We start from the raw sequence: 25369 nt of genomic DNA on the forward strand, positions 1-25369 counted from the left end.
AACCCTTACCATAATGCAGTCCATGCTGCTGATGTCACCCAGGCCATGCACTGTTACCTGAGAGAACCCAAGGTGAATATCCCTTTATTAAATGTACCGTAATTCACTTGTAATGATTACGTGTAGACTTACAGTGTGTGTGTGTGTGTGTGTGTGTGTGTGTGTGTTTATTTCCAGCTCGCCCAGTCCCTCACATCATTCGATATCCTCTTAGGATTGCTGGCCGCAGCCACACACGATCTGGACCACCCTGGAGTCAACCAGCCTTTCCTCATCAAAACCAACCATTACCTTGCAGCTTTGTACCGGGTTAGTACACCATCCAACGGGATTTAAGCACATAATTAGCTCCACAATCCTCCTTATGTACTAAGTAAATTACTGTATTTGTACACATGTCAAAGTCAATCAGCACTGATGTACATGTGTGTGTTTGTGTCGCTCGGTAGAATACCTCAGTTCTGGAGAACCATCACTGGAGGTCTGCAGTAGGTCTGCTCAGAGAGACTGAACTCTTTTCCCATCTTCCTGCGGAAGACAGGTTAGTATCTCCATTTCTTTTTCATTGTCTTACAGCATTTAAAGGGATAGTTCACCCAAAAATTAAAATTAGCCCATGATTTACTCACCCTTAAGGCATCCTAGGTGTATATGACTTTCTTTTTTCAGACGAATCCAATTGGAGTGGCTAATTTTCATTTTTAGCTGAACTAACCCTTTGTTTTTTTATGTTATAATATATTACGCTACAAATGATAACTTATATATTTTAATATTATATAACATTATCATAATCATCATTTTATCAATTTATTAAAAAAATTGTATTGCAAAGAGAGACAATTCACAACATCTGTTTATGACATTTGTCACTTTTACAGCATTTCCAACTTAATTAGGGAAAAATAAAACAGATAATATATTATCATATATTAAAAGGAAAAAAAAAACACGGTGAACATGTTTTTTTCTGACTCTTGACAGTATTTTCTGATTTATGGAGTAACAAAAAGATTTCGAATTTATTATTAAATTCAATAAATAAATTCCCTTCTGTAAAAATCTTCAACTTTAATGTATATAATTCTACATTTCAGAAAACGTGTGATACAAAATTATATGAAACTGATATATGTGTGTATATATATATATATATATATATACACACACACACACATATTTATATATATACACATATATTATACGTATATATTATTACCTCTTTTTGTATTAAAAAAGCATTTATTTTTCTGTACTGTCTCTTTAAGACTTCTTTACGTAAAAGACCTCTGTTATGATTTGCTGACTGTAATTGTTGTCTCTAACAGTCTGAGTATAGAGAGGCAGCTGGGATCACTCATTCTGGCCACAGATATCAGCCGACAGAATGAGTACCTGTCCCGGTTCAGGACACATCTGGATGAAAACAACTTGTGTTTAGGACACGCTTCTCATCGACATTTCGTTCTGCAGGTGGGAATTTGCAATTCAATATTAATTTCACTACTACTAGCTTACACTTTTCTCTACATTTTTTTTATTGGCCATTATAATGCTGAATTTAATGTACTTGAAGTTTGCAGTGTCCCGTTTTAAATGTGGAAGGGACTTCACACCATGTTTTTAAATAAAGACAGACACTTTTGACACTTAAAAACAAATCCACGTGTATTCCAGATGGCCCTGAAGTGTGCAGATATCTGTAACCCATGTAGACCGTGGGAGCTCAGCAAACAGTGGAGTGAGAAGGTCACAGAGGAATTCTTCCACCAAGGTAGCCAGTTCTCATGATGATGGTTTTTTATACGTGTGCTATTAGTTCAGTGTTCGAAAGCTTATCCGTGTTTTGTTATCTTCTTATTTAGGTGACATTGAAAAGAAGCATAAACTTGAAATCAGTCCACTGTGTGATAGTGAAGCCAACACCATAGCCAGTGTTCAAATTGGTAAGAACCAGAATTTTCTCATACATATAAATATATTGATTTAAATCCGTAAGACCTTTTTTTCATCTTCGGAACACAAATTAAGATATTTCTAATGAAATCTGAGAACTCTCTGACCCTTCATAGACAGCAAGGGTCCACAAAAAGTATTCTCGTAGCTTTGAAAAATTACGGTTGAGCCACCGATGTCACATGGACTATTTTATCGATGTCCTTACAACCTTATTGGGCCTTGACCATGGTAGGACCAGTGCTGTCAATGGAGGGTATAAGAATAATGTCATCATTACATTTTAATCAATTACGATCAATTATTACAATTAAGTTCTGAGTGATGTCTACTTCTGGCTATATTTACACTAGTGCGTTTTCGTTTTAAAATGCATATTTTTTGCTTTGATCACGCCTGTTGTATACACCACTTGGGTGTTTTCGACTCTTAAAAACAGATTTTCGATAACGCTGCAGACCCTGTTTTAGTTTACAAACTTCAGGGTTGGCGTTTCAGTGTAAACCGACCAAAACATAGACTTTTGAAAGCGATGGGGTGGCTTCCCACATTCTCTCTGCCTATTCTTGACAACCGTGTTTTGTCTCAATTTGAAGGCTCATTTGAGAAAAGTTACCATTAAAGTTCAAAAAGAAATAAAGAATACTTTTACACCCCAAGGAATAACAGTCCATTTTATTACGGTTACTTCTCTTAAAGGAGTAGTTCACTTCCCTTGTCATCTAAAATGTTCATGTCTTTCTTTCTTCAGTCGTGAAGAAATGGTGTTTTTTGAGGAAAACATTTCAGGATTTCTCTCCATATAATGGACTTCTATGGTGCCCCCGAGTTTGAACTTCCAAAATGCAGTTTAAATGCACCTTTAGAGGGCTCATCTAGTTATCAAGGGTCTTATCTAGTAAAACGATCGGTTATTTTCTAAAAACATTTACAATTTATATACTTTTTTTACTTCAAATGCTTGTCTTGCTGAGCTTTTGAGATTTAAAAAGTATATAATTTGTCTTTTTTTTTTTTTTTTTTTTTTAAGAAAATAACCCATCGTTTTGCTAGATAAGACCCTTCTTTTCCCGGCTGTGATCGTTTAGAGCCCTTTGAAGCTGCATTTTAGAAGTTAAAACTCGGCGGCACCATAGAAGTCCATTATATGGAGAGAAATCCTGAAATGTTTTCCTCAAAAAACATAATTTCCTTACGACTGAAGAAAGAAAGACATGAACATCTTGGATGTCAAGGGGGTGAGTACATTATCTGTACATTTCTGTTCTGAAAGTGAACTAAACATCCCTGTTTTAATTTAATCCTCCATAGATGGAGACCATTTCTGAAATGCAGTGAAAAGCCAGTGTAGACAAAAATCGTTTTTCTTTTAAAACATGTAAGCATGGTTTCTCATTCTCTTATTCTGCCACCAGGTTTCATGACTTACGTGGTGGAGCCTCTGTTTGCCGAGTGGGCGCGTTTTTCGGACACACGGCTCTCTCAGACCATGCTCGGCCATTTGGGCCTGAACAAGGCCAGTTGGAGCGCCATGGAGCCCGAGGCGTCGGGGAGCTCCGAGGACGGAGAATCCGAGCCTGGCCGAGCCACAGAAGAGCCCAGCTCCAGAGCCTTATCTCAGGGAAGCCAAGAGTCATGACACACCCCAGCGCTCGCAGAACACCTCTGCTGCCCTCAGCCAAACATCTTAACGTCACATTTGAGTTGCTCGCCACCCAATCTCCAACCCAACCACTGATGATTCGTTTCCTTGGTTTTCGTTTGTTCGTTCGTCGATTTAATTTATTTAATTTTAAACGCTCCTTTACCCTTCGACGTAGAGCAATACATAGATACCTCATTTGGCTACTGCTGCAATGTTTTCTTTTTAATTATTGTGATGTATTTATTTAACCTTATTTGTTTAGTTTTTTTCTTTCGGGCGTTACTAATTCAACTCGGACGCTTTGAGTAGACCGTAAGGGAACGTGGGGTGAGAAGGAACCCCCTCCTATGGCTTTAAAGTGCCAATTTGAAACATTTGAATTGCTCTGAGAGTCGTTCGAAACACCTTGAGTATTTAAAGGAGAGGTTTTTACAACCGCACCAAGAGACAACGTGTGAAACCGAATGCGTGCGAGTGTGTGCTTGTATGTGAGCGTGTGCCAGTGCTTCTGCAAATCAATCTTCCTCCTTGTGTACAAAAATACAAATGTGAAGAGCCCAGTCCTTTTGCTGCCTCTGAAGACTGTTTACACATGTTGTTTTCTAACTGAATCTTGTTAGTTCTGTGATTATTGCCTTTGAAGCACAGATGTGAAGAACCACTTGTACATTTTGTTTTGGAAACCTACTGCTGATGATCAACGAAATCTGTCGGACCGCAACCCCGCCGGTGGGACGCGTCAGATGCCATACGAATGCCATTTGTGCTCCATTTGCATCTCTTTCTCTCCCCTGTATTTCAGACAACGTGTTGAAGGAACGTCGCTTCGTGAAAGGTGGCAGAGATGAACCCTTTCGACCATGGAAGAAGGATCTTGTAGCGGACTCTCCATGGATTTTGCTCAGGGTTTCACCGACCTGCTTATTTGGGAGAAACAAGGAAGTAAAGGTGCCTTTTGTAGGTAGCCACCACCCCTCTTTTCTCTCTCTCTCCCCTCTGTATTTTGTAAAGAAAGATAAGAAGTCCTTCTCAGAATGTCTCGAAGCCACTCTCGTCATACACAATGCCTTAAAACTATGCACAAAGCTAAGTGACCAAACCAGCTTTCGTTTCATTTTAAAACATCACATTGTCCATTTAGTGCACTGTCTGACCCTTTGCCTTTTTTTTTTTGTCGTGGAGAACTTTTTTTTTTTTTTAATATAAGGAGAATTGGTTTAATGATTTGATTTTTAACATTGAACATTCCATTTTTTTGTGAATTGTTTTGGATTCTGTACAGAACGGACAGTTATTTTTTTTGTGCTTCTCTTAATGTTCAAAGAGAAGAGGTGCTTTATTTTAGGTGATTTGTATTTTTGTTGTAAGTGCTGTAAGACTGTTGATTTAAGAAAAAAAAAAAAAACTGTTTACAGTTTGTTGTAACAGCCATTTTGGGGAGACGACCTATGTGTCAAGCCATTTTGTAAAGGCTTTGCCGTATAACCTTTTGATACATACTTGTTGCAGTTGCATTTTTGATGAATAAAACTTCACAAAATGTTTCTCTACCGGATGCCGCGAGCTTATGCTGTTCTGTATGAACTTGAAGGATTAGTTCACCTTCATGTCTTTCTTCAAAGAAATTAAGGTTTTTAAAGAAAACATTCCAGGGTTTTTCTCCATATAGTGGACTTCAATGGTGGCCAATTTCAGCTGAGGATTCGTACAAAGTGTTTGAAGTACTTGAATTTGACTTTTTGAAATTTAAGGCCTGGAAAACCCTTGAAAATAGCAATATTCCTGAAGAGGCATTCCTGAATTTCGACATTGCTTGTAACGATTTTAAAAAGCACATGGTGAATCATTTGATTTAAATTGGGACATTGCATATATGTGAATCATTTCATTCAGATTGGGACTTCGCAGCGGGTTTACGAATCATTTGATTTAGATTGAAACTTTGGAGCAGGTTCATGAATCATTTAATTCTGATTGGGACATCAGATCACAAATCATTTGATTTAGATCAGGACTTCACATATATGTGCATCCTTTGTTTTAGATCAGAACTTCAGAGCAGGTTTACTGATTATTTGATTTAGTTCGGGACTTCAGAGTGCTTATTTCAGATCAGGATTTTGCAGTGGTTTCACAAATCTTTTTTTTTATTATTATTATTATTATTAAACCACGCAGAAAAAAATTAAAAGTAGTAGTATACACACATACAAATCCATAAGAAAATTAACTGTGGTTTTAATTTAAAAGAGAAGACATTGTTTGATAAGTGAGATCTGTGATTGAAGTTCTTGAAAATCTAAAACGTAGTGCTGGAAAAGTCCTTGATAGTCCTGAAATTTCATTTTACAGTATCTGTAGGAACCCTGAATACAGGTCTTATCTAGTGAAATGATTGGTCATTTTCTAAAACAAATTACAATGTATATACTTTTTAACCACAAATCCTCATCTTGCACTTGCGTAATCACATTGGAAAAGTCACAACTTTCAACTTTTAACCCATTGGCCACCATTGAAGTCCACTGTATGGAGAAAAATCCTGAAATGTTTTCTTCAAAAACCTTCATATCTTTTCGACTGAAGAAAGAAATAAACAAACATCTTGGATGACACAGGGGTGAGTAAATTACCCGGAATTTTTTTTCTAGTGTGAACTAGTGAACTAATCCTTTAATTATGGGAGGAATATGTTGAAAAAGACACATTACAGAAATGAAAAGAGGGATTGACAGTTTTAGGTTTATTCAAGAAATAAAAGTCCATTCAAAACGGTTCTGTAGCGTGAAATAAAATGAACCCATTTAGATAAATTATCACAATTTACAATAAAACCTACAATTCAATTCTGAGGTACTGTTTCTATGTGCTAACCCTTATAAATCTTTGAAATGAGAAATCATGTACTGTAGTAGAATGCAAATGCACTGATTTTAGGTGCACAGCAGATATTTAGGTATATGTGCAAAAATACAAACCTTTTAAAAGGTATAAACACTGTCACACAATTCTAATGATAGACTGAAGTCTAATTAAATGGCACTGGACTAGAGTTAGCAAGCTTGATGTGTCATAGACAAACAAAACTACATTATTCAAGTCATTTATCAAACTGGTTAAATAACTAAATTACTTCAAGAACCATATCATGGAAATGTTCCGAAATAATAAATTACAACCTAAAAAGGATTTTAAATTAGCTCTCAATACTAACAGCACAAACGTGTGGTTCATAATTGCTATAGTGGTCACATGACTACAGAAGCCCATTTTCACCACCCAATTAAAAAAAAAAAAAAAAAGGTATTTTTGAAACTCAATTGAGAGTCAGAATTGAGATAAACGCACAATTCAAAATGTGACTTTTCTCAGAATTTCTATTTTAGATCATGCAATTGGGAGTTTTTAGATCAGAATTGTGAGATAGAAATTTAAGAATTGCGAGTTTGTCTTTTTTCCCCCTCAGATTTGTGAGTTTATCACAATTGTGAGGAAAAATGTTTTAAAAAGTAAATTGTGAGAAAAATATCAGAATTGATGATGTCACAATTACCTCTTATTTTTTTTTATTCTTTATTTAGTGGTGGAAACAGGCTTCTATACATGAAAGAAACACCTGAAGTTCCAAAAAAGGAAAGATTTCTAGCAACTATTAATTGTACCTTTGATTTAGACAACTGTGCAAACAGGTGTTAAAATACACATTAAACTACTGATAAAGAACAATCCATACACTTTGGTGTTTTCGTTAAGCGTTATCCCTTCAAAAGAGAGGAACCCAACAAGGTTGAATACTTGCACTACAACTGTTGACCTTCCTTCAACAGATCCAAATAAATCCACATATAAAATCATACATAAAACACATAAAACTCAACAAAAAGTGTGTAACTGGCATTAGTAATAGAACTGGCTGTGGTAAAAGATGTATTCATAGAAAGAAACTTTGTGCAAAATAGGGAAACCAGATTGGCTGGATAGAGTTTGGCATTTGAGTGCTCACCTCAACGAACACTAACATTTTGAGGGCTAACAGGAAAAGTTAGCCAGTTATTGAAAATTAGAAGTCATCAGGTTAACTACATTAACCTGCTCAGATGAGCTGCTCCATCCTAGTGCAGTTTCCTCCTTCCAGTTGATTTTAACATGTGCTGTCCAAACTGCAAAAAAAAAATCACAATTAATGACTGCAACGCCAAGACAATATCTTTATTTTTTAAGTGATTTCTCTTACCAGAGGTGTTTCTACATGGGGTTTATTTTCAGGAGCCGGCAAGTTAAAGTTGCCGTCACATTCGCTGTCATTTCGATAGCGGTAGGCGAATTTGCGTTTTAGGGCTTCTGCGATTAATGCCGCAGCGTCTGTTGGCTCAACAGGTTTTGGTTTTGTGTCATCTTGATGACTGGGAACAAAAGAATAAATGGTGAGTGTTTTATGATGAGCTTTGTATGCCATTGCAGTCCAGATGAAGCACTATAACATTTACCTTTTAACTGAGCGGAGCTTTACTTTCCCCATGTCTTTCAATACGTCTAGCATGTTGGGAATCTCTGGCTTTTTAGGTGCCGAGTCTAGTTCTGTTTTCTGTTCTCCCTTTTTTCCACGCCGTTCTCGGATGAGGTCAATGGCAGAATAGCTTCTCTGCATGCCGGGGGCGGGACACGGAGGGGGTGGTGGAGGCGGCGGAGGTGGAATTGGAGCCATTGGTGGAGCTTGAGGTACAGGGGGACCACCTGGCGCTGGAGCTAAAACAACACACAAATTGTGACTTTAAATATAATAGCGAATTTATCAGTGCGACATCCACGGTGTAATTCACGCTTGTGAATTGCGGGTTTTTGGTTTTGCATTTAAATAACTTCCATGTGTATTATTTCTCTCCAAATTGGCTCAGTTTGTTTACTCGTGAGTTTACATGCTGAGATGAAGAAACGCCAGTGTTTGCAAAAGCAACACACGTGAAATGAGAAGCATTTATGAACCTAAAAGAGAACATGTTTTTACTTCACAACATCAGTTGAATATTTGAAATGATTTCCTTTTGCCATCTAATGTGGTCTAACAAAATAAGGCAGAAAATACATTTTATACTGTTAGTATAGAGTGCTTTTTTTATATAGCATGTTGTACATGCTTAACATTACTGTGGTATATATTTGGGACCATAAAGAACAACTAACAGGTGTTGTTTTTAATATAACAAATTTACTAAATGACTTTTTGTTAATTGAAATAAAGAAAAAAAAAACTAAAACTTAATTTATGGATAATTTGATCATAATAAATTGAGTTTATAATTTAAACGAGAACAAATATGCCTGTAGAGTCAAAAAATCGCCTTTTCAAGGGAGAACAAGTTTATTTTTCGTACACATTGACAGACATTTGTTCTTGTTTACAGCACTTAATTTTGATAAATTTCTTAGAAAACAAAAATTCATATCTTCACTTTGCATCTCTAGTAAATGTATCTTGATTCAAGGAAGTTAATTTTTAATAAGTTGCAATGCATGCAACACTTATTGCCATTACTTTATGAATTTAAGATCTTTTGCTCTGATTTATATGGAAGCCAGTTTCCGCCACTGAATAAAACATTTATAAAAGGATATTGTGACTTTTTTCTCAATTTGATTTTTTTTTCTCAGAATTGTGTGACACAAACTAGCAATTCTAACTTTTTTCCCTGACGTGAAAGATATAAACTTGTGAATTAGACTTTCTGTTGCAAATGCACGTTTATATCACAATTCTGACTTTTTATCCGAATTGTGAGATATAAACTCATAATAGTTTTTCTTGTAATTTTCTGATATAAACCTCACAATTGTGAGAAAAAAAGTCAGAATTGTGAGCTTTAAAGAGAAAAACCTCTGACTTTTTTCCCTCGCAAATGCAAGTTTATATCTCAATTCTGACTTTTCCCCCCTCATAATTCTGACTTTTTTCCCCTTGCAAATGCAAGTTTATAATCGCAATTCTGACTTTTTTCTCAGAATTGAGAGATATAAACTTGCAATTGCGAATTACAAAGTCAAAATTGCAAGATATAAACTCATAATTCTGACTTTTCTGAATTGTGTGATATAAACCTCACAATTATGAAAAAAGTTGAGTATTGCAATTTTTTCCTCAGAATTGCAAAATATAAACTTACAATTCTGACTTTTTCCCAGAATTTTGTGATATAAACCTCAGAATTGTGAGTTTTAAAAATAAAAAAAAACTTGCAATTCTGACTTTTTTCCCTCGCAAATGCAAGTTTATATCTCAATTCTGACTTTTTTCCCCTCACAATTCTGACTTTTTTCTCAGAATTGAGAGATATAAACTTGCAATTGCGAATTACAAAGTCAGAATTGCAAGATATAAACTCATAATTCTGACTTTTTTTCTGAATTGTGCGATATAAACCTCACAATTGTGAGAAAAATTGAGTATTGCGAGTTTTAAACAAAAACATTGACTTTTTTTGTTCTTTTTGCCATTCTGACTTTTTTCCCTCAGAATAGCAAGATAAAAACTCACAATTCTGACTTTTTATTCAAATTGTGAGATACAAACTCGTAATTGCAAGTTATAAAGTCAGAATTGCAAGATATAAACTCACAATTCTGACTTTTTCCGTAATTTTGTGATATTAACCTCACAATTGTGAGAAAAAAATATCACAATTATGAGAAGAAAGTCAGAATTGTGAGTTTTAAAAATAAAAACTTGCAATTCTGACTTTTTTCCCCTCACAATTCTGACTTTTTTCTCAGAATTGAGAGATATCAACTTGCAATTGCGAATTACAAAGTCAGAATTGCAAGATATAAACTCACAATTCTGACTTTTTTTCTGAATTGTGTGCTATAAACCTCACAATTGTGAGAAAAATTGAGTATTGCGAGTTTTAAACAAAAACATTCAGACTTTTTTTGTTCCCTTTTGCCATTCTGACTTTTTTTCCCCTCAGAATTGCAAGATATAAACTCACAATTCTGACTTTTTTCCATAATTTTGTGATATTAACCTCACAATTGTGGAAAAAAAAAATCAGAATTGTGAGTTTTAAAAATAAAAAAAACTTGCAATTCTGACTTTTTTCCCCTCACAATTCTGACTTTTTTCTCAGAATTGCAAGATATAAACTCACAATTCTGACATTTTTTCTGAATTGTGTGATATAAACCTCACAATTGTGAGAAAAATTGAGTATTGCGAGTTTTAAACAAAAACATTCAGACTTTTTTTTTCTCAGAATTGCAAGATATAAACTCACAATTCTGACTTTTTTCCTCGGAATTGCGTAATATAAACTCACAGTTATAAGAAATAATCGCAATTGTGACTTTTTTCCCCCTCGCAAAAATTCAGAATTGTGAGATATTAACTCACAAATGCAAGTTGTAAAGTCCATTTTTGAGGGAATAAAAAAAGACTGATGTGTTTTCAGAATTGCAAGTTTATATCTCGCAATTGTGACTTTATAACACGCAATTGCGAGTTACTAAATCAGAATTGTGAGATATAAACTCAGTTGTGAGTTTACATCTCGCAATTCTGACTTTATAATTCACAATAGCAAGTTTAGCAAGTCTCACAATTCTGAGAAAAAAGTCAGAATTGTGAGATAAAAAGTCGGAATTATGAAATTTTTTATTCAGTGGCGGAAACGGGCTTCCATAGATTTAAAACCTTTTTAAACTAGAAATGAAAATGTAAACCACAAATATAAAAATAAAAGCTACTTCAAAATGCTAAAATAGCATATACAAATACTACTAAAGTAGCATTGCACTAACCTGTGGACTGAACGCTTTGCTCCTGTGCTTGAACGATCTGTGCGATTTGTGCTCTGAGTTTGGCCAGCTCAGTCTCCAGAGCACTGATTTTCTGAATGGCTTCATCGTTGATGATCGTCTGGCTCTGTGGCGCAGGTTCAGCCTCGTGCAAGCTGGGTAATGACCGCCGACGTCTCAAGGGCCTGCATTGCTGGGTACGGAAAAACAACCCAGAATCCGCCGCAAACCTGGACATACACATACAAACATAATAATTACCACATTCAAATTTATATTGTATAAATCAATTCAGAAATATTCTCACCTATTTCTCCCAGCGCCATCGCTGTCTTCTCTGTCCATCCAGCCCACATCAGCAAGTGTGGCCACAAGTCCATTTTGTCCAGTTGAATTGTTGAGGAAACTCGCTCCTGCATTGAATGGATGAAGCTACACGTCCCAAAGACAGGTTAAAGGAAAGTTAATAATTACAACACCTGCTCAGGGCACAACACTCAAACCATGTCAGAAAGACAACAGCAGAACAAGCGGCAAATGTTTTCACAGCCACGGCAAAGTAAACAGCACCAAGGAAACCGGTTTAAACATCGCCTAGCGATTAATGAAGCAATTAGAACATTACAATGTCTTTCAGGACATTTATAAAGAGGAAATCAATATTAATGTCAGAAAAACAAGTATTTAGAGCTCTTGCCATTTTTCAACAATAAACCTGAGAACTGACCTAAAGCAGACATGCTGCATTCCTGACATACAGGACAGCTGGAAGGAAGGGCAGAGAAGAAAAAAACAGACAGTAATAAAAGTTTCAAGGTGGTTTAATGTCATCATACTTTCGTTTTGAAGGTTAGACGGTAGAAAAAGGCTAGATTAGATATTGTGAGCGGAAACCTGGCCCCGTGATTCATGATTGTTTATTGTCAGCACAATGATGAAATCAAAACAGAACAGGACAGAAATATGATGATATGGGAGAAATGGAAAAACGAAAGCCAAAGATGGAGAGTGTTAAAGGTTTTGAAAGGCAAAAATGCAATAAAGGTGATAATAATGGAATAAAAATGAATGAAGACCACCTAAAAATACTAAAATAGAAATACAAAACTGCATATTACAAAAATTATAACAGGCACTCCAAATACAAATGTGTGTACAAAATAGTGTTGAAATATACATTGTGACACATTTGAATGAACAAAGACTGAGATATTACCTGAAAATGAACACGAGGGCAGGGCGACAAGGGAAGATTTGTGGCAATTCTTCGGACAATACTCCTGGATGACCCATAAGACTTTGATGATAATCCAATAGCCTAAAAGAGACATAAATATGAACATTCTTCCAATCACAAGATTAGTGAATCGCAAGAACTGGACATATAATCCTGTGTATGGACTTACCAGGTCCATCTCTATCCGTCTATGATTTCCAGTCATCTTGTAACTTCACTCACAGACTTGACTCATCATTAAGGATCTGTTAGGTCATGTTCAAATCAAAACCTAAGCAAAAACAATGTTAAAATTACTTTTACACTCATATTTAACATCTTATCTTAAAAATAGTACCCTGGTTTTCCACATTAAAAAACATTATGATCCCTGTAAACTTGTCAGTCATACATTGCAGAAGAGCATCTTACACAAACATATTTTCATATTTTCCTGACAATTATTATGTGGCAAACAGCCATTGTTCAACGTGATGTTGTTCACTTTGACATTTGCCAGAAAACACTGAAGTACCAAACATTTTTCTACTAGTTTCTTTAATGAAACACATGAGTCAGTATTTGTCACTAATAGATACCGCAAACAGAGGACTAGCAAACTGTCTACAAACTTTGTCAAAGGTTAAAAGGCGCTAAAACCAAAGCGTTACTGTTTCGGTGTTGTAATAAACGTGTTCTTAGTGGTTTACAAAAGTTGTCACGATTTCTAATAGGATATTACAAGAAATTATAGATGTCTTACCCAATAAACTGTAGTGTGACAGACTTCCAGTATGATCCCGACTGTGCTATGCTAACGCTATCCAGCGGTTACCACCACAGTGCGGGAGCAGGCGTTTGGGAAGAAGGGCGGAACTTAACAGTATTGGCCAATAGGTTTTGAGAATATTCCAACAATAAGGATACGGAGTCAACCATTGGTTTAGAATGATGGATTGACAATAAAACTGGCCAATCATAAGTAAGTTATGACTCAGATACACGAGGCTAGGCTCGTGGAATGCTTCCATGGAAAGGATTTGCTATATTTCGGACGCGATTGGTGTTTGGATGACGATGACCGTTAAAAAAAATGAGTTTTATGTAAATTATTTAATTTTGTTTTATATTCATAAATAAAAAAAATTAACCAGTGTTTTATAGGAAGCTGAACAATATTGAATACTCATACTGAATAGATTATCAAACAACAAAAAAGACGGAAAACTTTGATTATTTGATTTGCTTTTGCTTCGCCTTTCTATTGTTATATTAATTGTACAGTCTGAATATAAAAAATGCACAATGAGAAACTAATACACGTTTCTCCTGTTTTTCCACATAACATTGTCATTACATACATATATTTGAGATTTTTTTATGTTTTTAAAAAAAAAGTCTCTTCTGCTCACCACGCCTGCGTTTTTTTATCCAAAGTACTGCAAAAACAGTACAATTTTGAAATATTTAAAATAACTGATTTCTATTTGAATATATTTTAAAATTAAATTTGTTCCTGTGGTTTCAAAACTTAATTTTTAAGATGAATCATTACTCCACTTACATAATCCTTCAGAAATTATTCTAATATTCTGATATGCTGCTCAAAAAACATGTATTATTATTATTATGTTGAAAACAGCTGAGCAGATTTTTGTTCAGGTTTCTTTGATGAAGAAGGTTCAGAAGAACAGCATTTATCTGAAATAGAAATCTTTTGTAACATTATAAATGCCTTTATCATCACTTTTGATCAATTTAAAGCATCCTTGCTAAATGTAAGTATTAATTTCTTTCCAAAAACAAAAAAACAAAAACTATTGCCTACTGACTCCAAGCTTTGTTACAAAAGTTGCTGTTTTTTTCTCAGATAAACGCTGATCTTTGGATGTTTCTATTCATCAAAGAATCCTGAATAAATGTACTCAACTGTGTTGAATATTATTTAAAATAAAATTGTTTCTTGAACAGCAAATCAGCTTATTAGAATGATTTCTGAAGGATCATGTGACACTTGTCACAAGGAGTCAGACTGAGACGTGCGGATCCATTTGCAGCATTTGACAACACTGAAGACTGGAGTAATGACGCTGAAAATTTAGCTTTGAACACAGGAATAAATTACATTTTAAAAATAGATTAAAATAGAAAACAGTTATTTTAAATAGTAAAAATATTTCACAATATTACTGCTTTTGCTGTACTTTTGATCAATAAAATAAAATAGAGATTTCTTTAAAAAAAAACTTACTGTCCAAAAACATTTGACTGGTAACGTTAGCAGTCAAAGGTTTTTGGACAGTATTAATAGATTTAATTTGAGAATAAATGAGATATTTATAAATAATAAATAATAATAATAAATATGTATTATTTAACATTATTTAAATAATGTTTTTTGAGAACTAGACCATTTTTATCTGCTAGTCTACATTTTAAAGAGAAAGTACGATTGTTTACTTACTTACTACTTAATACTTAAGTAAGTCTTAGTTCAGGAAATAGTTTGAAATAAGTCTATAATTTGTTTTTATACTCGTTTATATTGTATCATGAGAAATTAACGTTGTCTTTTAGTAAAACCCTTTCTAATTGGTCAAGAACGCAAGGCGTCATAGTCCACATCCTCCAATCAGTCTGTCTAATTCCAGGAAGTGTTGTAAAGGGTGCTAAAAGCTCCGCAGATAATGGCCAAATATACCCGACCAGAACAGCTGTCATAGAGACTTTTAACCATATTCACTATCGTCGTTATTACACGAGCTACATCCGATTGCGTATCCATCAGCATTTTATTTGTCAGCGGGTTTGAACGGTTGTCTGGACAGGATCATCTGAAGCGAGGAGCCGTCCTGGGCGTGTTTGCTGTAAGGTTATGCGTGGACAACAGTGCCACAACACACACACAAGGTTAACAATACAAATACCACGGATATAAGAATCAAACACTGTGATTATACATTTATTACTGTTATTTGGCTTCATACAGGTGTATATTTCTATGCGTCCTGATAGATATAGATTATGCCTGTCTCTTTTTGCGTGCTGGCATTGTTTTGTTCATAGAAAGGCATTCGGATCTATGTATTGATGTCTGTAGACTAAATATGAATGAGAAATCAGAGGCAAATGTTTGCTTTTACATGCTGTTTTATGTCTAATATGAAAACACAGATTGTCATTGTCTTGTGATGCCGTGTTAATGTTAGCCGGTTAGCACAGGCCCCATTTAAAGGCCTCGTAATGCTATGTTCTATGTGAATCAGACATGACCATCATGGGTCATTCAGTTCACTATGAAAGCCAATAATAAGCCACGTGTATAGAGATCATCTGTAATTGTAATTGTATGTGTAATTGTATATTGACCGTCAGTCAATAAATCTCTGATTCTTATTACAAACATTTTCAAATGATCAGTTTTATGTAATACAGTTTTGTGTATTATCTGTCATTGGCAACATGCTCTATGGTATCAAAATAACCCAGTTGTTATTTTTCTTCCCTCTCAGCTAAGATCTGTGTCTTTGATGTGCATGGCCCTTGGTGTGGGAGCACCATGAGCGGGGAGCCTGATGCCTTGGCTGTGGTGAATCAGCTGAGGGACTTAGCTGCTGACCCCCTCAACAGGCGAGCTATTGTTGAAGATCAAGGTTGTTTATCAGGCCTCATTCTCTTCTTTGACCACCCCAATCCACAAGTCGTCTACTCTGCGCTATTGGTGAGATTCTGTTTGTGAGACATTTGCAGTCAAAGCTTGTGCAGATGGTGACCTGCAAGATGTTTACTACCATGTTAGCAATAGTGGTAGTTAAGGTTTAAATTATGAGCCTTTATGAACTAGATGATGATAATGTTCGTGTTCCAGTAAGAACATTTATTATAATACTTATGTCGATATTCTCAAACAAACAAACAAACAGTAATGTTTTGATAGCTACAGTTTTTCCATTTTTCTGGGAAATCTTGTGGGTGTTATATTTATAGTTTACTGTAAGCGTTCAAAGTAGATATCCCAATATAAAGCATAATAGACAGCATTTACTAATGTAGAATTTCCATGCTCTAATGTCAAATTATTGAATTACACCTTCACACATTTTTCCAGTTTCCAGGTTATTATATTTGATATTGATATTTCAGACATTATTGACATTTATTTGTTTCAAGCAAATAGATTTGGTAACAAGAACAACAACAAATATAGCTGCAAGCAGCGATGAAGGGCACAAGCCAACGGCGCAATCGCTACCCTGGTGACCTCAGGAAAACAATGCACAGCGGGGACATGGATTTACAGTAGTGCTCTGGCAGTCTGGATTTAAGGGTTACAGCAATGAAAGGGTTACTACATAAGCTCAACACAAAGACACCCAGACATCTTTGTTTTCCAGCTTGTTGTTATAGTCTATATTAATATAATGTATAAAATAATTAATAAAATTATTACATTTTTTCATACAAATAGATTTGTTAATAACTTATCATTTGTTTAAAACAAATGAATATCAAAGAAAAACTATCAAAGTATGATTTATAATAATAATAATAATAATAATAATAGTAATTTATTATTATTATTAATAGTAATAATTGTAAGGTAATTCTTGCCTTTTAGTCCCCAATTTAAGACAACCCGAAATCATAATTAAGACTTTCTTAACCCCTAACAATAGTCATCAATGAAAATTAAGAGCTTTATTTTAAACACCGACTTTCAAAAACAACCTAGCCTACACAAAATATGTTTCATTTTATTTTTTCCCTACTATGTTCGGCGCACGAGAAATATTAGGGAAGTAAATTAATATCAGCATATGAAGTATATTCGTCTATCATTGTCTCTGAGAGAATGTGCACGTCAGATGCTTAAAGCGCTGTTTTTACTTTCACTTTAACATATTGCGCAGTTTTCACTTTGCTTGTGTGATATCCATTGGCTCACCTTCATGGTTTAAAACATAAATATGTATAAAAATACAGTATAAAAAGATATATTTACAATATTTTGCGACGTAGCCCCAACATAATGCGTTTTCCATCAACGTTTTTCATTCACTGAAAGCTACATCTGTCTGTACGCAATTCGCCGATCTCTGCTTTCATCACTGCGCGGAAGATTGCACCCAAACGTTGACCCTGATGTGCTTGATATAAATTTATTTATTAGCATTTTTTTATTTAATTATGTCAAAAGCTTTCACGGTCCGCATGGACGCATCTTGACGCCACCCAGCAAGCAATAGTCGTCATTTCACCGTCTGGGTTAACTATAAACCCGATATAGTCCGGCTATGTGTAACCCACTTCCAGCCCAAATAACCTTGAATTTGGTTGCATGTCATTTTTTTTAGCAAAATAACTAGTTAGATGTATGATATTCCATCCTGTAAGCAAACGCAGCAGCGTTTACAAGGTTTTGTGGTTTAATTTTTTTTTTTTAAATTTTTTAATTGATGACTAGTCTAATATTGGGATATGTTTAGACGTCTATTAAATTTTCACTGACAGCCCAAATACAAACTTGTATTAGCCTAGACGTCTGGGCTGTGTTTTCACGGCTAATAGACGTCTTTTAGACCAAAAATTGCTTGCTGGGCAGTTGACGACCCCGGTTCTACAGGAATGTCCCACTATGAAGGCAGACCAGAAAGTCTTTCACCTTCCTCTAAAATGGACAGAGATGTCTGGCCATGATCCAAGTTCTCCATCATGATTTGAGAATGTTCCAGAGTATCTTGTTCTTCAGTGGAAGCAAGAATATATGACAATCAGCAGCTGATATGGCCAGCGTCATAAATATTCTTTATTTAATTAGTGACTTAAAAGTAGTGCATAAACTGATTTTTTTAAATCCTAGAACTCACAGGTTGAAATTAGATTTTGCACCCAAGAATTTCAGTATGCCCTAATTTTTTTGGTCGCCACTTTATATTTTACCTCTTTCAGAAGGACATCACACCTGTGGCGGCATTTGGACAATACTGGAATAACACACATTTTTTCACACACACACACACACACACACACACACACACACACACACACACACACACACACACACACACACACAGTAACTCTGACCAAAGTAGTTCTTGGTGTTCTGTTAACGGATTTGTTATCACAGTGGTGCCTGGCGGTTTGCCTCTGTAATGGCCCTGCGTGACCCTTAATGGCTTTGTGTCCTTCCAGGCGGTGCGCTACCTGGCAGAATGCCGCGCCAACAGGGAGAAGATGAAGGGCGAGCTGGGAATGATGCTGAGCCTGCAGAACGTCATGCAGAAGTAAGTCGCTCCCGTCACGCTGCCACAAAAATGAAGGCAACACGAGCTCGCTTTGCACTTTCCCGCAGAAAAACCTCATCCTGCTGCTTTAGTTGAAGTGAATGTGTGTGGTGGGCAGATTTTAAGCGCAGGATAAAGGTCGTCCTGTCGTAAGTGGATTTGTCTGTTTTGAAGCTAAATGGAAGAGATGATGCAAACTTGCCGTTGAAGTGTAATGTGAACTGTCAAGCAACCTGATGTAGTGCCCGATAGCATTTGTTTTGCTCGTCGTGGGTTAATGTCCAGTAGAGGTCAGTCTAAGATGCCAGAGACTGCTATAGACATTGAGGAGTTCATATTTAGTGGCTATATTTAGAATATTGGTTAAGCAATATAGATTTCTTATACATTTACCTGACAAAAAAAAAGGAAAATAAAGTCGGGGCTTAAAAGTAAGAATGGCTTGAGAGAGTTTAGGGCCATATTTTTTTTGATGAAATTATTACTTTTATTTAGCAAATATGCATTAAAATTATTAAAAGCGACAGTAAAGATGTTTTGAAAGAAATGTTGTTCATTTAAACTTTTCATCAACTTTTCATCAAAGATTCCAAAAAGTAAATAATTAAGCAATATCCCAGGTGATATTATATTTGATATTCATACGATTTCAGTATTAATAAAACTGAATTAATAATCAAAATAATACATTTATATTGATTAGTTTTAAACAAATAGATTTTATACTAATAAAAATTATTATAGTAATATTATTATTATTAAATGTAAAAAAAATATAATAAAAATTGTTAATAAAAATAAAAAAAATAATAGTTTTTGCATACTAAATCTGCATATTAGAACAACAAATTTAAAATTAAACTTTAAAGAGTATTACTACTTTTACTATTTTTCTTTTTTTAAAAATGCAAATTTGCTGGTCATAAGACACTTATTTTAAAATATTACTGACCCAAAACTTTTGTAAATTTCACAAATTATGATGTTATTTAGCCGGCTATTGTATATTTTGGCTGTTTGTAGAAATTCTTTATAACTTTATAGATGCCATTTAGCTACATTATTGCAGTTTCATTAAAAACATCAAATTAATTGTTAATAAATGTAAATATAAATATTTAAAAATTAATAATAATAATAAAAATATTATAATATAAAAAATTCAATTTGAATATTATAATATCTTTATAAATACAATTATTATTAATAGAATTTATTGCAGTGTTTTTTAGTATATATATATTGTAGCAATTAAAGCTTAAATATAATTTTATTTTGTGTGTGTATATATATTTATTATTATTATTATTATTATTATTATTATTAGATTTTATTTAAATATTGATTTTTATTTATTAAAATATACTATTTATAATATGTAAATTTAACTTTTCATGCCTATTTTTTGTAATGAAGCAAATTGTGCCAGTGCAAATTAAATTTACTGCAGAAAAAGCCTGTATTGTTGAGCCATGTTTTCTTTTACCTCATATGTCAAACAGCACTGTAGATGCCAACTGCTTCTTTAAATATTTATACAACTGCATGTTTTTGACACCCCATGGCTAAGTATAGAGGCGTAGCAATCCAGGATCCACGTATGTGTGTATATTCGCCGCAGTTCAGGCATATTTCGAGTGCGAAAGTCTGCAGGCTTTTAGACAGCGAGTGCCTTCTGTTTACATGGAGCTTCACCGACAGAAGTGCCAATGGTTGGCACAGAGCAGCGTATCCTTCTCTCAGGGCGACTCCCTGCCCGCCCCCTTCAATTCACCAGTCACTTCAGTTAGTACAGACGCCATCAAGGAGTGCCCTGCAGTTCCACAAGCTGCCCGTCACTATTTCCGGCACCACGACTTTGGGTAGAGGTCGTGTATCGCCCCAGCCTGCTAAATTTTATGGCTTGGGGAAGTGAAGGAATCCTTCATCCCCCCTGATGAGAAGCCAGAGCTCAAAAATAAGCTATGCTAATGCTCAGATTAAAGTTTGCTTGATGAATGTTTGGTGTTTTCTCACTCATACTAGCTATTGACCGTGTCGGTTGATAAATATCTATGTAGATGCCGTCAGCATTCCCTCAGGTGTACATGGAAAGCTTGAGGTCTGGCAGCTCAGATATGCCAGCGAGCAGATGTCCGTTCCTGTAACTCTGCATGAGTGATGGCAGCGTTGCGTCTCCCCCATTAGCGCCTGTAGGGCATATATCAAGATCCTGATGTCACGCCTGACCTCAAAAGCTGATGTTAATAAACTGTTGTCTTTTTTAACCTTATTAAATGAACAGGTCACTTGACTATAGTTATTGACCAAATGTCTGATTGGCTAAATACAAATTCTTACTAACTTCTGGTTAGTTATTTAAGTATTTTTTTCCCCATCAGAAGAGGAAAGCGGGTTAAGATGTGCCACTGTGTAACCTGTGTGCATCATTTTTGTCAATTTGTGTTCATATATTTAACAAGGGCCCATCATCTACAGCTACCTGTTATCAAGAAATGTACATGAGAAAATTGCATATTTTTGTAGTTTGTAATTTTTGTAGCAAATTAGTAGGGCTGGGCGATTAATCGAAAAATAATCGAAATCGACATTCAGAACCTATAATCGTTAAAATTTTTCCAGGAAGATTATTTCAATTACTTTCCCTTTAAAAAACACAAGCGCTCCGTTCCGTTATTCCGCCGACATGTCGATGGAGAGCTTAAACAGTATTTATACAGTAAAAAGTATTTACAGGATATACAAGGGTAATTTTATTTAGAGGAGATATTGCTTATTTTCTACTTTTAATATGAAAAACATTGAAAATTATTTATTTTGTTTCCAATAGTGCAAGTTATTTATTTTCACTAATTTAAGAAAAATTTGACTTTTCGTTTTAAGCAATGCTTGCTTTAATTTCAGTTGTTCAACACTGATTTCAATTAATAATCATAGATTGTAGATAGTGTGTTTCCTTCAATTATTTTAAAATCAAGTAATGCACCCTTCATCCAAAAATCTCTCGCTTGTAATATGTGAGCAAATTTACTGTACAAAACTTGTCAGTGAACTATGAGGGCAAAAAAATAAATATTATATAAATATAATTAAATATAATTTTATTAATAAATAAAATAATCGTTCATTAATCGTAATCGGGTTAAAATGTTCAATTAATCGAGATTTTGATTCTAAGCCAAATTGCCCAGCCCTACAAATTAGTCTTTTTTTTAAATCTAGATATATAAAATAAAATAAAATAAAAATAAATATGCTGAATATTAGACAAAATCTTGGCTGGTTATTGGATGCATTTAGAAAATTTGCAGCACGATAAGACTTAATTTGCAAAAGAAAAAAAGTTTGTTTTATATTTGTTCTTGCCAACCTCCCCAGAAAGTTTAATTTTATTTTATCTTATTTTATTTGTTCAAGACGCACTCATTCATATTTATTGAAAGGGAAAGTGATGCCAGTTTGACAGTTAGGCATTTTTATGTCTTATATATATAACTAACAAACTAAAACTAAACTATTTCCTGGCTGGATTTTGGATGTATTTAGAAGATTTGTAGCTTAATAAGGCTATTAGTATATAAAAGAAAATTTTAAAATATTTTATTTTATTTGTTTAGGACTTATTCATGAAGTGGGGAGAGAGAACAGTTTGACCAATTAGGCATTGCAAATTTGTCTTTTTCTAATCTAGAATATAATATAAAAACAAAAAAACTAAATATTCTGAAGATTAGACAATTTCCTGGCTGTATTTTGGATGTATTTAGAAAATTTGCAGCAATATAAGGCTGTTAATATATAAAAGAAAAAAAGTTAGTTTTATATCTAATTTCTTCTTGTCTAATGGGCAATGTCTCAAAAAAAAAAATTAAATAGAATGTCCAATTTTACTCAGAAAATGTATTAAAAGACATTTTTAAAAAGGTTTTTCCTTGTTGAATTTTTATCATTGATTTAATCAAAAGATTCTATATGATTTTTATCAATACTATTGTTGTTACTCAAGAAAATGTTGCCGATATGGCGTTAAAACATAAATTAATATTTTTACATTTTGTTTTGTCTTCAAAACAGTATTATTAAAATACAGTAAAAGTATATTAAGTCTCCTCTTATTATGATGCATCTCTTTATTTTCAAAATTAATTTAGTTAAGGTCAATATGCATTTATGCTTACTTGTGATAATAAACCATATGGAATGCCTGACTCTAGATAAATCACAATATTGTATGTACTAAAGGTTAGCTGGTTCAAGCTCCATCAGAGTGACTTTTCTCCAGCTCTCATGCCGGCAGATTTTCTCCCCCCTGTGCAGATCTATGTTGTGTCCCCTTGTCTGCTGGAGTGATGACCTTTTCAAATATCAGCACCGACAAGTACTGAAATGTGCAATACATGATCTTTTAACAAGCCTAGACGACCATATTTGCTCAATTATTTCTTTGTTCATCAACAGTAGCCGTTATTGTTCCGTTTTTCATCTGTTGTGAATTCTACAGTGATCTGTGATGTGTTTCACTAGGGGCACGTCGCCAGGCGAGACCAAGCTGCTAGCCTCTGAGATCTACGAGATCCTGCAGAACTCCAACAGCGCGGAGGGCGAACAGGCAGAAGCATCCGCCTCATGCCGAAGAAAAGCACAGTTTTTTCTGGGCGCAACAAACAAACGGGCCAAAACGGTGGTGCTTCAGATCGACGGGCTTGATGATTCAGTAAGTGCAGTCAAACAGCTTGTAATGGAACCTGTTTAATAGGAGCATATGGAGGTGAAGATATTCGGTTCTGCGCAATTTGACAATTTGTTTATGTCAGGCTCGGAGGAGTCTTTGTGAGGAAGCCCTGCTAAAGATCAAAGGTGTCATCAGCTTTACCTTCCAGATGGCTGTGAAGAGATGTGTGGTAAGGATCCGTTCAGACTTGAAGGCAGAGGTGAGTTTATAGGCTAGAATAATTCATATGATCATTTGCAGACTTAAAGGATTAGTTCACTTTCAGAACAAAAATTTACAGATAATGTACTCACCCCTTGTCATCCAAGACGTTCATGTCTTTCTTTCTTCAGTCGTAAAGAAATTGTTTTTTGAGGAAAACATTTCAGGATTTCTCTCCATATAATGGATATGTATGGTACCCCCGAGTTTGAACTTCCAAAATGCAGTTTAAATGCAGCTTCAAAGGGTCTAAACGATCTCAGCCAAGGAAGTAGGGTCTTATCAAGCGTAACGATCGATTATATAACATTTTGACAATTTATATACTTTTCAACCTCAAATGCTTGTCTTGTCTCGTTTCTGAGATGTGTATGCGTAGTCTGTGTAATCCGGGTCAAAACAGTTAGGGTATGACGAAAAACTCCCATCTCGTTTTCTTCCCTAACTTTAAAATTGTCCTACATCGCAACAGAAGTACCGACCTAGTGTTTACAAAGTGAACATACAAAGAAGATCAAACGCCCTTTACAAAAAAAGGTAAAACAGCATTGTAGGATGATTATGAAGTTGAAGACAAAAATGAGATGGGAGTTTTTCGAAAATACCCTAACAGTATTGGCCCGGTTTACACAGACTATAAGACCCTTCTTCCTCGACTGTGATCTTTTAGAGCCCTTTGAAGCTGCATTTAAACTTAATTTTGGAAGTTCAAACTTGGGGTCACAATATATATCCATTATATGGAGAGAAATTCTGAAAAGATTTCCTCAAAAAACAAATTCTTTACGATTGAAGAAAGAAAGACATGAACATCTTGGATGACAAGGGGGTTGGGTACATTATCTGTAAATTTTTGTCTTGAAAGTGAATTAATACTTTAAGGCACAATATCTAAGAGTTAACATGGCTAATGTTGAATATGTAGTTTTGTATTTTATTACAATTTTAAGAAGTGACTTGCTTTTTGTGTTTTTAATAAAGCTTTAAAACACACTTTTACTTCAAAAGGGACTAACAGCATTTATAGTGCTATAAAAGATTTCTATTTCAAATAAATGCAGTTCTTTTAAAATTTATAGTCATCAAAGAATCCTGAAAAAAATGTGTCATGGTTTCCACAAAAATATTAACTGCACAACTGCTTTCAACATTGATAATAATACGAAATGATTCTTGAGCAGCAAGTCAGCATGTTAAAAAGATTTCTGATGCATCATGTGACACTTAAGACTGGAGTAATGATGCTGAAAATTCAGCTTTGCATTACAGGAATAAATTAGATTTTAAAATATATTAAAAATGTTAATTAGCAGGAACAAGAATAATTTAGCAGGTATTTTAAATTCCAATAAGTAATACTGTGTTTTTAATCACATACACTACCAGGCAAAAGATTTTTAATGTTTTTTTTAAAGAAGTCTCTACTGCTCACCAAGCCTGCATTTATTCGATCCAAAGTATAGCAAAAACGGTGAAAACGTTACTAAAATGTACTATTTAAAATAACTTAACAATAATATTTCTGTTATATATATATATATATATAT

General features: G+C 34.5%; 3 protein-coding genes across 4 annotated transcripts in view; 2 read left to right on the forward strand and 1 right to left on the reverse strand.

The window, feature by feature from the left end:
• Nucleotides 1-5718, forward strand: part of pde7a (phosphodiesterase 7A) — a 45124-nt gene extending 39406 nt beyond the window's left edge. Inside the window, exons 8-14 of the mRNA XM_073830571.1 lie at nt 5-72; nt 178-309; nt 450-541; nt 1329-1473; nt 1678-1774; nt 1866-1946; nt 3372-5718. Of these exons, the coding sequence (XP_073686672.1) occupies nt 5-72; nt 178-309; nt 450-541; nt 1329-1473; nt 1678-1774; nt 1866-1946; nt 3372-3595 (839 nt within the window). The 3' untranslated portion in view covers nt 3596-5718. The remainder of the gene's footprint in view (nt 1-4; nt 73-177; nt 310-449; nt 542-1328; nt 1474-1677; nt 1775-1865; nt 1947-3371) is intronic.
• A 149-nt stretch (nt 5719-5867) lies between these two features.
• Nucleotides 5868-13456, reverse strand: mtfr1 (mitochondrial fission regulator 1). The gene is made up of 8 exons (XM_073830919.1): nt 13369-13456; nt 12796-12897; nt 12606-12707; nt 11697-11821; nt 11393-11619; nt 8089-8347; nt 7836-8004; nt 5868-7761 (listed from the first exon to the last, which is right to left on the reverse strand). The coding sequence occupies exons 2-8, from the start codon at nt 12829-12831 to the stop codon at nt 7714-7716; spliced, it is 966 nt and encodes a 321-aa protein (XP_073687020.1). The 5' UTR covers nt 12832-12897; nt 13369-13456; the 3' UTR covers nt 5868-7713.
• Nucleotides 13457-15261: 1805 nt separating this feature from the next.
• armc1 (armadillo repeat containing 1) overlaps nt 15262-25369 on the forward strand; it is a 16955-nt gene continuing 6847 nt past the window's right edge. Inside the window, exons 1-5 of one of the 2 annotated variants that reach the window (XM_073830748.1) lie at nt 15262-15515; nt 16118-16326; nt 18798-18889; nt 23414-23603; nt 23704-23820. In XM_073830748.1, coding sequence (XP_073686849.1) covers nt 16165-16326; nt 18798-18889; nt 23414-23603; nt 23704-23820 — 561 coding nt within the window. In that variant the 5' untranslated portion in view covers nt 15262-15515; nt 16118-16164. The remainder of the gene's footprint in view (nt 15516-16117; nt 16327-18797; nt 18890-23413; nt 23604-23703; nt 23821-25369) is intronic. The other variant, XM_073830747.1, reaches the window with a different exon arrangement.

Source organism: Garra rufa, chromosome 24 (assembly GCF_049309525.1).
Source record: "Garra rufa chromosome 24, GarRuf1.0, whole genome shotgun sequence".
In the NCBI taxonomy this organism is placed as follows: domain Eukaryota; kingdom Metazoa; phylum Chordata; class Actinopteri; order Cypriniformes; family Cyprinidae; genus Garra; species Garra rufa.

Bases quoted from the DNA above. Each gene is read 5' to 3' on its own strand.
- mtfr1 (XM_073830919.1), bottom strand. From the start codon at position 12,831: ATGACTGGAAATCATAGACGGATAGAGATGGACCTG. The intron at 11,620-11,696 runs GTGAGAATATTT...GTGTATGTCCAG, and splicing joins GATGGCGCTGGGAGAAATAG to GTTTGCGGCGGATTCTGGGT. The intron at 8,348-11,392 runs GTTAGTGCAATG...GTGTTGTTTTAG, and splicing joins GCAAAGCGTTCAGTCCACAG to CTCCAGCGCCAGGTGGTCCC.